General features: G+C 39.3%; 1 protein-coding gene across 1 annotated transcript in view; it reads right to left on the bottom strand.

The window, feature by feature from the left end:
* The window catches only part of znf608 (zinc finger protein 608), a 43,650-nt gene that overhangs the window by 14,998 nt on the left and 16,146 nt on the right, over positions 1-12,506 (bottom strand). The window contains 1 exon segment of the mRNA XM_054610419.1: positions 5,698-5,968. Within this exon segment, the coding sequence (XP_054466394.1) occupies positions 5,698-5,968 (271 nt within the window).

Below are 12,506 nucleotides of genomic sequence, written 5' to 3'. Positions count from 1 at the left end.
TGTTCCTTTAAGGACAAATCAGCTACTCTACTGTGGTTATTGTGATTATTTTACGAGCGTGTTTAGAAGACAGTGATTATTTACAATCCCTGTAATTGACTTTATCTCTGCACATCAAGTCAGACAGACAGACGTTCAGTCAGTCAGTCAGTCTGAGTCGAGCCAATCAGCATCTGATTAGAGCTCATCAGACTCTGGTCTCCTGCAGGGAGGAGAGGTGGGGGGGGGATGAAACGAAAATGGTGGTCTCGTCTTCTCCTTCTCCTTTCTGTCTTTCCAATTAGTATTCTGCTTAATTAAGATGCAACCAGCATCCTCCCCTCGTATCCCTCCGCCGTCACGAGGGGGGGTAGTTCTTTGGTTCCCCCTCCGCCTCCTGAGCCGGATAGAACCCGAACTGCAGGATGAAAAACAATAAAAAACTCTCTCATGTCTCTCTTTGTCTTCGTCGTTTTTCTTCCTCTCTTTGACTGTGACATTGTCCGTCGTAAACGATCCCTCTTCGTCCCTCTTCGTCCCTCTTCGTCCCTCTCTCTGTCTCTGTCTGCTCCGTCTTTACATTCCTCTCCAGCTCTCCGTCCCTCTGGTGCTTTAAAAATATAGACCCAAACCTCGGCTGCCATTCTGTCCATCTCCTCACTTCTCTCTCTCCTCATCTATCCGTCCATCCTGTCAGACTGAATCCATTTCCCTCGCTCCTTTATCCCTCCATCTTTGTCCAGACTCTCCCTGTATATCAAATACAATACATGTCTGCACAGTGTAAATCTCTGCATAACTCCAGATTTAGCATCGCATTATTTATGAGTCCCGTTGCTCTGCTGCTGTTTGTTCACTCTCACAAACCTGGAAAACACCAAGCTTTGATGTTTTTCTCTTTGCATTTATTTGTCCTCCACCAAGGAGCAAGTGTTCAGTTCTGCTTGTTTCTTAGGAGGAAATGTGAACAGATTTGGTGGCAGGTTCAGGGAACGGTCGCGGGATAAGGGATTCTTATTTTCTAATGTGAATCCAGGATTTATTTGAAGGAGTTTTTGAGGACATTATTGAACATTTTCAGTACTTTCTCATGAACTACTGCTCTTAAAGGGATAGTTTGGATCTCTCGGGTTGTGTGAGGTTCTTATCCATAATCAGTGTATTATCTACAGTAACTCTGGACGAGGAGGCAGAACTGGAACGCCCTGGAGACCAGTAACCTCAAAAGACCATTTAAGACACCAAAGTCCCACAATAACACACAAACGTACTGTTAAAGGCAGCAGTAAACCAGCGACTCCTGTGTTTTGCAAGGTACATCTTTTGTTTTTGTCAGTGGAGTCTGCTGTCTTTGAAGAGAGCAAAGATAACTGCTTCAGGTCCACCTCAGTAAGGTAAAGAAGTCAAAATATTCTTAATACAGCGTACACTTAAAATGATACAGATTATTTTAGGTGTCTACAATCAAACACAGTAGGTTGTTTTTCTTGTTAAGTTAAGCTGAGCTGTGTGGATTCTTGACCTCTCCTCCTGACACCTTTCGTATTTTTTCATTATCCCGATTTTATGCAGTCTTATGTTGGTACAGGCGGCAACCTCCGGTTCTCCTGTCCACCAGGGGGCGACTCCTCTGGTTGTATAGAAGTCTATGAGAAAATGACTCTACTTCTCTCTTGATTTATTCCCTCAGTAAACATTGTAAACATGAGTTTATGGTCTCAATCTCTAGTTTCAAGTCTTCTTCAATACAGCATGATGTTCATTTAGTAAATGATGCTCCATTTAGAGTCAAACAGACCATAAAGCAGGGGATGCTTTAGGGCGGGGCTACACACTGATTGACAGGCGTCTCTACGTCACTCCTCCTCAGTCCATATATAACCAAGTAAATAAATAAATAATAATCTGGGCTGCCCTATTATCTATCATATCACTGTGGGGAATTAGGCGACCCCCTGCGGCTGCAGGCACTCCTGGTCACTTCCTGTTCACTGGTTGCAAATGACAGCCAAGGTGTCAACGGTAAAATCGCCGAACTCAAGGACTTAAAAAGTCGACCTCCACTTCTTATATTCAGTCTATGTGTGTACAGATAAAATAAAATGATACAGTAGCTACTGGAAAGGTTTTCACAGCTTGATGAGACGTTTTCAAATGTCACATTGTGTCTGACCAAAGATGCTCAGTTTTGTTATGATATGAAACAGCTAAGCAGAAACTGAGAATATTTGGCATCTTTTTTTCTTGCTAAGTGACTTATCATTCAAATTCAGAGAGTTGTGCAGCCTTGTGAGGAGGTTTGTGCTCCGCTTTTGCCTGAATACTGAAGCTTCATTTCATTTATTTATCATCTGCATTTATATTTTAACCGTCAAGGTCTTGAAGGAGACATTTTAAAGCATTTCTGACAGAAGGACCTAGAGTCTTTTGTTCTCCCCGGCCTGTTTAGCAGCACCAGGATATATTTCCCCCAGAGTTCTCTTTGTTTGTTCTTCTTCTCCTATTCTTATTTTTGCCTGTGCGGCGCGAGCAGCTCCAGTTAATTAATACTGGGCCGAGATACAAACACCTCTCCGCCAAAAACTCACCGCTTCACTTCAGAGGCTGGCAGAGCGAGATGGGCACTGAGAGAGACGGATTATTCATTAGCAGCCTGCAGTAAGGTATTACACCTCCGCTGAGGGGCCGCGGCGCCGAGCGCTGTCCTCGTTAACGGCCTATCAAAGCACGATGGCGAGGAAACCGACGGGTGAATCATCGGGCCGTCTGATCCACCGCCCGGTACTCCCATGGTACCAGTTTGTAGCGTAAAACGGGTTTACTGGTTTTTACTTTTCTTCTTGATGCTCCTATGAGGATATCGAGTCATGTTTGGAATGAAAAAGACAAGAAGCTTCTATCTGTTGTTGTGGCATATGTTTTTCAAACCCACGCTAATTGTAACGGCACCAAATTTTATTTGGCCAAATGTCGTAAATCCATGGAGGCAAACTGCGCTAAAGAAATTCAGCTTTTTAAATCCACATTTTCCAGACAAAGAGACGATGTTGAAAAAAGTTCTTACATGACAACAAGTTAATGCAACGAATCATCACACTGCCTCTGCTTTGCAGCCCTCCAATGACAAAACACATCACAGATTTATTGATCTTACACCTCTATCAGGGCGACACTGTTTGTTAAAAACTATTCTTCTGATCTGCCACATCTATAATTGAGGTTTGGTGAGATTTAGGTGCAATGACTACTTGGTTAAGGTTTGGGTAATATTGTTGGTTTTGCTTTTAACTGTTATTAAAGCTTTTTATTTTTCTCAAATTGTTAAATCGTTTTTGTCTTTTCTGTTGTTTTCACGGTCATTAATCTGTGAACTGCACAGACCTGTATTAGAGGTGCTACACAAATAAAGTTTTGATTGTGAGATTGCTGGTGGGAAATGGGACGCAAACAGTTCTCTTGAGTGTCAAAGTGTTGTTTTGCTGACGAGGTCATCCACATCCGCAGAGCACCGTGTCAGTCAAAAAATGTGTGATTTGTGACGAGGAATACAAATCAAAAAACACTGCAGCAACTTCCCTAAAAACTTCAAACATTCAGAAGGATTAAAAACACAGAAAGCCAGTGACTCAACGCTCTGCAAACCTTCATCAGCGCTACATCCTCAGCAACTACATCTCAGACATGTCAGGATGTGAAAATGTGATGCAACTGCTGCTTTTCTGGAGAGTTGACTTGGGAAAAGAAGATAGAGGTTTATCCTGATGTTTTGACTGCGTCATCCTTTATTTTCGGACACAGTAGAGTCATCATTTGCATACAAGAGGACGCTAAACAAACTACCAGTGCGACCTGCGAACATCACACTGAGAACCAACTGGTAAGGAGGAGTTCATCTGACTCCATAGACCTCATTTTAACTGGTTACCATCTTCACCATCACAAGACCACAAGTCCATATTTAGGTCACATGATAACAACTGAACCAACTCCATTCACTTATTAAAAAAGCCGTTTCACACCAAGCAGCGATTTTTGTCCTTCTCTTTTGTTCTTATACTGGCTTGTAAACCCTGCAGAACATTTGTGTTGGGGAAAACATGACGGGATGGACATTCTTTCTACATTTCAGAGGATTTCTGCCAGCAGAAATATGTAATTTGACAAATGAAATCTTTGTTTTCACTGATTTCATAAAAAATGATTGCTGTAATTCTACGGGGGTTTCCGTGACGACTCCCATCTGAACCGGTTTGCATAATTATCATTTTTCAGTGTACCTGCAGAACATTTTCGCATCATACTGGCGAGAAACAGCTTTAAGACCCAGCGATGTGGATAAGAGCTCTGAAAAAAACAGGCCTGAGTTTAGCTGTACAGTCAACCTGAAGATTATTTCCTCTGAGCAGACAGACTGTTCCTCTGGAGCTGTCACACATTTGGAAGCCGTCCTTCAACAGCTTCTAAAAATGAACAGCCTCCCTTGTTGACTTCATCCTGCTAACAACACGTCCTTTAGTTTTTAATGAGGAGGAAAAGAACACAACCTGAATCTTTCACACCTCGCTTTCACTCGGCCTGCGTTCAGTAAAAATAGTTTGTGATCGTCGGCCTCTCAGTCTGTTTGGAGTCGCAGATTTAATGAGAACACACTTATCCTCAAATGTGAAGACAACAGAAGGAGTGCAATGAAAGGCAGGTCCGGGCAAAAAGAAAAAAGTATTTTGTCACAGACAAGTCATGCTTTAGGATCAGAAAAGCTGTTGATGTGTTTCTGCCGTCACGGCTTTCACTGAGAGAAATATTTCATTCATTTCATACTCGTGTTTTGATACAAAAGCCTTTCCACGTCCTCTCAGACCGATCAGACCAAAACACGGGTATGTGCATCGGCGTGGACGTTATAGCTGTGAACGTATATATGAGTGTATGTATGTGTATTTAGTTTGTCATTGAATTAATGCTTCAACTCCTCAAGACACAACTAGGTCCTGTGTCTTGCTGCTGTTAATTAAAGTGAAGGACGTTAGCCACTAAGTTAGTAACAACAACGGCCCAGGCCCGCTTAAGGTGGACTGACCTTTAAGGTGGACTGACCTTTAAGGTGGACTGACCTTTAAGGTGGACCAGCTGAGCCGCTCCTCAGAGTTTTGCTCAGATTTTTGTTTAAAATTCTGAACTGATTTGGCAACCCAGCACGTCAGATTTATGTCACATTTTTGGGTTTGTGGGACGATGTATTCCTCAGAAACCTTAAACAATACTTGAGGGTTAAAACACTGGTAATGTCCTCTGAAGTCTTTGAAGCATTAATAAATCAAAAGGTGTGCACCGTGGATGTAGAAGACATGTTTTTCTGCTAAACTGTCGACAGTTTATGTGGCGTCATTTTCAAAGATATCTGCTTTGAATTTTCTGCCGCCAACCCATAACAGTGGAGGAGAAGGAGGAAGAGTTAGGCTTTGCTTGTGCAAGTCAAAGCGTTAGAAATGACAATTGAAAAACTTGACGTGTCTTTCAAAAAACAACAATCCCGTGATTCTTGATAATGTCCTAATTGAATGTATGGTAGTTTTGTTCTACTCTAAGTAACAGAGTATATTGCATTCACCTCAGTCATAATGTGTCTCAAAGTCTCTAGATTTCTGTAATTTGGGTGAAGCAGCCCTTTAAACTTGCTTTGGTAGATCTTCACTACTCCTTTTCAGAAACATTCCTTACCCTCCTCCGTCTCGTGCCAGACGATGCCCTCCAGGTTGACGCTGGTCCCGGGCTGGCAGGGGCCCAGACATGCCGAGTCGCCCTCCAGTGCTCCCGAGACGCCCCCGTCCTGGGTGTTGGTGCCGACAGACCTCGTCCTCACCACCAGCTGCTTGGGGTTGGAGGTGGGCAGGGCCGGAGGGGAGAATGAAGGGGCAGAGGGCAGGGAGGATCCGGGGGCCCCGTGGTGGCCCGGAGCAGGGGGAGCCGGTACCGTGAACATGGGTTCCACCTGGAAGGGAAAGAGGAGGGGATAATTAACAAAAAATATCAATGCAATGCAATTTGATTTCAGTTCTACTTTGGTTTTAATCAGTTCAACTGAAGTTTCAAGTTTTATTTCTCACATACTCAACACAGCTAGACATGATGATGAAGAGACGCTGAATACGTTTCCTACTGTGCTTAAAATAAAAACAGAGTATACACAAAACATATAGAATGAAAGATACTATTATAAAGACAAAGATGAGATCAGATCTGTGAAAATAAGTAGCTACAACTAAGATGTGTTAACAACAATGAAGAATAATTTTAAAACAACATAAGATAAAAACAACAATGATAAGATAATAACAACTAACAAAAGTTAATAAGAACTAAGATATGTTTATAACAATTATGATAAACTAATAATAATGAAGATATGGTAATAACAGTGAAGATAATATAATAACAACTGAGATGTGTTAATAACAACAAACAAAAGTTAATGACAACTATCATATGTTAACACCCACTATGGTATGTTTATAAAAATGAAGATCAACTAGTTAATAAAAAGTTAATTAGAAATAGAATGTGTGATTAACAACCAAGATATGCTAATAACAAATAGTGTAAATTAATAACAATAAAGATAGGATAATAACCACTAAGATATGTTAATTATGACTATAAAGGGTTATTAACGACTAAGAAACGTTAACACCAACTGTGATATGTTTATAACAATGAAGATAAACAAATAATAATGAAGATAATATAATAATAAGTTAACTGCAATGAATATAAGACCATAACAACAAAGATATGCTTATACCAATAAGTATACATAAATAAGAATTAAATTAAATAAAACAACTAAGATATGTTAATTACAATTAGAATGTGTCATTATCAACCAAGATATGCTAATAACAACTAAGATACATTAAAAACAATGAAGATAAGTTAATTACAACAAAGATATGTCAATAAAGAAGGAAGACAAACTATTGACAATGTAGATAAATTACTAAAAATAAAGATAATAGAAATGAAGATACAATAATAAAGATTTTAACAACGAAAAAAAATTAATAACGAAGATAAAAGTTCCATTAAATGTAAGGTAATGTAGGTTCTGGGCTGTTATGAATATTCCTCTTGGAGTGAGATTGTCAAAAATATAAGTAAAAAGATTATTAAAATCATTTTAATATCACTGACAGGAATCCAACTGCCATCTGATTGGCTGGATGTATAATGGAAGGACATTTTAGAAGACGAGACATTTTCTCCAAATGTCACACCATTCATTATTCCATCCGCAGTCTGCCGTTACCGACTTCCTAATATTGACTGGCAGCTTATCATCTCTCAACTATATCCAGACTTAGAAAACCTTTTTTTTTCTCCTCTCCCCCCCGTCTATTTTAATTCGTCTGTATCTCTCCATCACAACTGTCGGGAGTCTGCAAGTGGCAAATATTTCACCCTCGAATGGGACGAATGTTTCCAACCAACACATTACGGCCTAATTAGCTGCCACTTCTGCACGGAGCGACTTGGCAAAAGTCTGCAGCGGTATAATAAGGCAGCATTACTGGAGCTCATCCAGTGTGACTGGAACACGAAAAAATGGTTTCTGTGTTGACGCGGGAAATGAGATTAGTATGCCGTTTAGGTCTACTGTGGGAATCGGCTTCTCTAAATTGGGGATCAGCAATATGCAGATTATTTATTGATTTTTGGGGTTTAAAGCTTTAAAAATACATTTAAAATGAACCTGGATGTTACTCTTAATTTTTTTGTCCTTCGTGTCGGTTGATCATTGAACATTTTGTCCTTTGAGTCAGTTGATCATTAAACATTTTGTCCTTTGAGTCAGTTGATCATTGAACATTTTGTCCTTTGAGTCAGTTGATCATTAAACATTTGTCCTTTGTTGATTTTGTCCTTTGATCATTAAACATTTTGTCCTGTTCAACTTTTCATTTGTAAGAGGAAGAATTTCTCATTTCTTCAGTCTGGATTAAAAGCTACAGTTTTAAAGCTGCTGAAACTCTCAAAGTGACAGCTTGGTATATAACTGGAAGTCAACTAACTAAATCAAAATTTGAAAACAAAAACAAACTCAACAACGTTTCGGAGGCTCAAATCAAACAGAAAAACATATATTTTACTGGCAAAACATGATCAGTGTAGAACAAAATGCTGTGTTTTGTAGATTAAACTTTCCAACAGATTAAAGTTGTTGAAATGTTGCAGAATGTTCATATAATATGATTAATATAACTCTTTAAACAGGACCATTCTGCCCAATGTGTACTTTACATTAACAATTGAAGTACATTTTGCTGTCAATATTTTTGCACTTTTACTGAAGTGATATCTTGAACACAGGACTATTTTTACACTGTGGTTGAGAGTTCTTATGACTAATGTGTTACAAACGGATCACTGTTTCAGGCTGTTCTAATACAGTGTTTGTAGCTATACCTTCGAAAAAAACCTTCACAAACCTGAAGTCAACGTTGATTTATTTGACACGTAACTTCAGTACTTAAGTTACGGCACTTGCGTAGTTATTTTAACCCAAACCAAGATATGTTCCTAAACATAACTAAGTTGTTTCCTGTGAAGATGGAAGTTTATTGTGAAAAGACTGTTTGCGTGTAATGAACAGAAATTGACACGTGTTGCTGGACTTTTGTAGGAAAACCAGCTGGTAACCTCCAGAGTGAAGCCAATGCTTCCTGTCTTAAAGCTGCATTCTCTCTCCTGTCCACCAGGGGGCGACTCCTCTGGTTGTATAGAAGTCTATGAGAAAATGACTCTACTTCTCTCTTGATTTATTCCCTCAGTAAACATTGTAAACATGAGTTTATGGTCTCAATCTCTAGTTTCAAGTCTTCTTCAATACAGCATGATGTTCATTTAGTAAATGATGCTCCATTTAGAGTCAAACAGACCATAAAGCAGGGGATGCTTTAGGGCGGGGCTACACACTGATTGACAGGTCGACACCAGAGACGTATACGGCGTCTCTACGTCACTCCTCCTCAGTCCATATATGTTAATTGCTTGCAAAAAACAACAACATCGTGATGGGCGTAATCCAAGACAACAAAGATGGCTTTTTCCATTTTCAGCCAAACCTTCATGTAAGACTGGTTGTCTTCATCACTATTAATGATTAAAGATTCGATGTATGTTGGCTATGAGAAGGTCTGGACGTGTGTGTAGTTTGGCGTTGGAGCTGATTGTGTTGCCAGAGGAAGTTAGACGTGGTTCCAATACACCTGAAGATAATTAGATCGGATCCAAAATGGGCCCGTGAAGACCTGAAACTCTTCAGGTCCTGAGTCCGATCATATTTCTACTCTGCTTCCAGGTCTCCAGCAGCGTTTCATAAAACCAAGAACGCCGTTATTTCACTTTTTCAAAAGCGTGGAGTGATCTCAAACCGCCGTCGTCGCCATGGTAACGCGTAATGAAATACTAAGTCATCGGCTCCTGTAAGAGCCCGGCTCTTATCTCCACCACTTATTATGGTGCCAATTACAACAGCTCTGGGAAATAATTCTGCTGAGAGAGCAGCGGCAGCAATCAGCGATGAAGGATTTTTTCTTTGCCATTATGACTCAATAAAGATTACAGACTTGACAGATATCTCACTGCACAATATTCTCGAGTGAGTTCCCAGTATAAAAAAATAAATAATAAAGTCTGTAAGTACTTGGGTAAACAGCACAGAGTGGCGTTTTTGGTTTCCCGGTTAAAGAACTTTCTGTTATTATGAAGATCAATCAGCTTCTCACAAAACGGTTCCTCTCATATCTGACAAAGACTCGGCGCTGCTTTGTGCTTTTCTTTTAAAATCCCTCTGCTAGTTTTTCTTCCACAGCAGCTTTAAACCGCAGAGGTAACGGCCAAGGTCACAGTGCAGCCGCAGCAGAATATTCTATATGAAAGGAGACGAATCAACTGTGTCGCTTTTAACCAGGTTTTAACCCTCAGGCCTCCCTTTAAAAAAGTCTTTATAGGACACAAATGTTAAAGGTTTTAACCAACTATACATTCACGTTGAGAATTTTTACCTTTTAAATGCCTTTTTGAATAATAGCTCATGTTGTAGTGAAAAAGCCCCTTAGAAAAATATACTTTACAGTGTGTATGTGTGTGTGTATATATATATATCAGTGAAAAGATGATTTGTATATATATATATATATATATATATATATATATAATATATATATATATATATATATATATATATAAATACATCAACTGCGATGTTTTTAACAATGTTTAACCCTCAGGCCTCCCTTTAAAAAAGTCTGTGTAAAAAAATAAAACTGCCATAAATATTAACAATATTTTCCACTTTCACAGAGTTAATTCCTTTAACCAACTTCAGACCGGATCAAATATTCATTAGTTTTTAGAATTTTAATCCTTCAAATGTAATTTTTGTATTTAATGCCCCTGTTGTTTTTTAGGGAAGGAATTGAATTGCTAAGGGATTTATTATTTTACCGTCTAGTATGTGTCGATGATTAGCAAACAAATTGATTTTCATGCATTTTTTTGTGTGCAGGAAACAAGGAAAATAGCATGTATTTCCCCCAAACATGGGAGAATGTCTCAATATGGTGGTAAATAGTAAATACTACAATTAAGAATATGATGATTTATGCTGTAGCGATCAAACATTATGGTTTCAATGGGGACATTTTTCTCCTTAAAGGTCTTAGTGTCTGTATTTCTAGTTTTTTATATAGGAGCTGAGATTCAACTTCTAAAATTCGAGGAAAAAAGCTTGGAATGTATGTCATATGCATAAACACAGACAAGATGATTGAACTGAACAATTAAAAAGTCAAAAAAACATCACTGCTGTGAGAGTCTCTCACTGATCCTCTGTGCTTCCTGGATCCGTCTGTTAACTCCCACACAGCTGCTGACAGAAACCACACAGGACTCCTTCCACCAAATCACAAAGCAAATTAACTATAAAGGAAAAAAAGCCCCGATCCCCGGTGTTTTCTGTTCGGCAGTAAACGCCTCTCTCCTCCCTCAGACGGCAGGAATAACAACGCTCCCATCTCAATACACAGCGCTGCAAAAATAATAAAAAGCACACAACGCTGCTCCCTTGTGTGTTACGCGCTTCAAACAAATCATCTTTTCTCGCAATGTTTCTTAATTAAAAGAAATAACTACAAAACACACAAAAAGCACAGCAACACAGCTGAACTGAAGCTTTAGCGTCAGAGACACAGGAGTGCTGTTCTTAAGATGTGTGACGATGTAAACATGCGGATGTTCATGATGCTGGACAGCTGGATGAGAAATAATGTTTGTAAATATGAAGCTGCAGCTGGTTAGCTTAGCTTAGCATAAAGACTGGAAACAGGTAAGGCTACGTTGCCATTGGTAACCATTTTGAGAAATTGGTAACTTTTTAAAAAGGGTAGCGTACAGCAAAACGTGCACCCCAAAGTTAATTTGTGGCATTAGTGATATTTAAATATTGCTGTTAAAATCAAAACCAAACAACGCTGCAAGTACGTTGGCGAGCACAGACATCTGTTCTAAAAGACTACGGTGAAGTAAATACAGTTGTTTAACTGTGGGGTTGAAAAGCTTCAAAAAGTAAACTGAAGGAATCTTGAAAGGGTTAGTGTTAAAGCTGGACGGAACATTTAAAGAAAAAAAGACCAAAAATAAACGTGTTCAGTTACTGTAATAAAGTTTCTCTTATTTTGTTGCATATTCTTTTTCAAGCTGACGTATAACTGCAGATTATTGAAATTACTCATTAAAATTAGGGTTGCTGAAATTGGCAACCGTAGCTTCAGTTTTGGCGACCAAAAGCTGATGCCTGGTTTCCTGGCAAACCAAAGTGTTAAACATTAACTCATAGTCCGATCCATTAACGTATTATGATTATAAACTATAAATACAGTAACCTCTATGCCGATATTTCCCCCAACAGTAACCAAGAAGTTTCCAGAACACGGAATCGATCACAAAAAGCTCATGTGAGTATTTTTGTGTGAGAAGACTTCCTCAGGTTATTGCTCGTCTTTACACTTCCAGTCTTTCTCTTCTCGTTCCGTGTTTTTCTCTCCTCCCGGAACTCGTCTGATTAAAACTCTGCATCACCGTTTTCTCCCCTCGAGCTCCTGCAATCATCGATTTCATCTGTTGTGGTGTTTTTTCCCTCCCTGAGTCCTTGATATCTTGTTTGATATCTTGTTTGGTGAGGCCTTCAGTATCTGTGGCAGCAAAGACTGAGACGTTAAAGAAAAGAGAGAAAGCTTTTCACTAAACCACACGGAGAACATGAGGACCCAAAAAACAGTAAAATATGCATGGACCCTGGAGCGCTGCACAAACACTGAACCTGCCTTCCTCACTTTGTTTCAGACTAAGTCCTCCTCATCCTCCTCACAGAGTCAGTAACAGAATCCACCACCAAACCTCTGTTGTTATTTCTACATCCCAAAACAAAAATAAAAAAAAGATAATGATAGAGTAGTTAATTCCAGATAACT

The sequence above is a fragment of the Anoplopoma fimbria genome, chromosome 13 (assembly GCF_027596085.1).
Source record: "Anoplopoma fimbria isolate UVic2021 breed Golden Eagle Sablefish chromosome 13, Afim_UVic_2022, whole genome shotgun sequence".
In the NCBI taxonomy this organism is placed as follows: domain Eukaryota; kingdom Metazoa; phylum Chordata; class Actinopteri; order Perciformes; family Anoplopomatidae; genus Anoplopoma; species Anoplopoma fimbria.
Note: the sequence above shows the minus strand (reverse complement) of the source record. Positions and strands in the feature narration are given on the sequence as shown.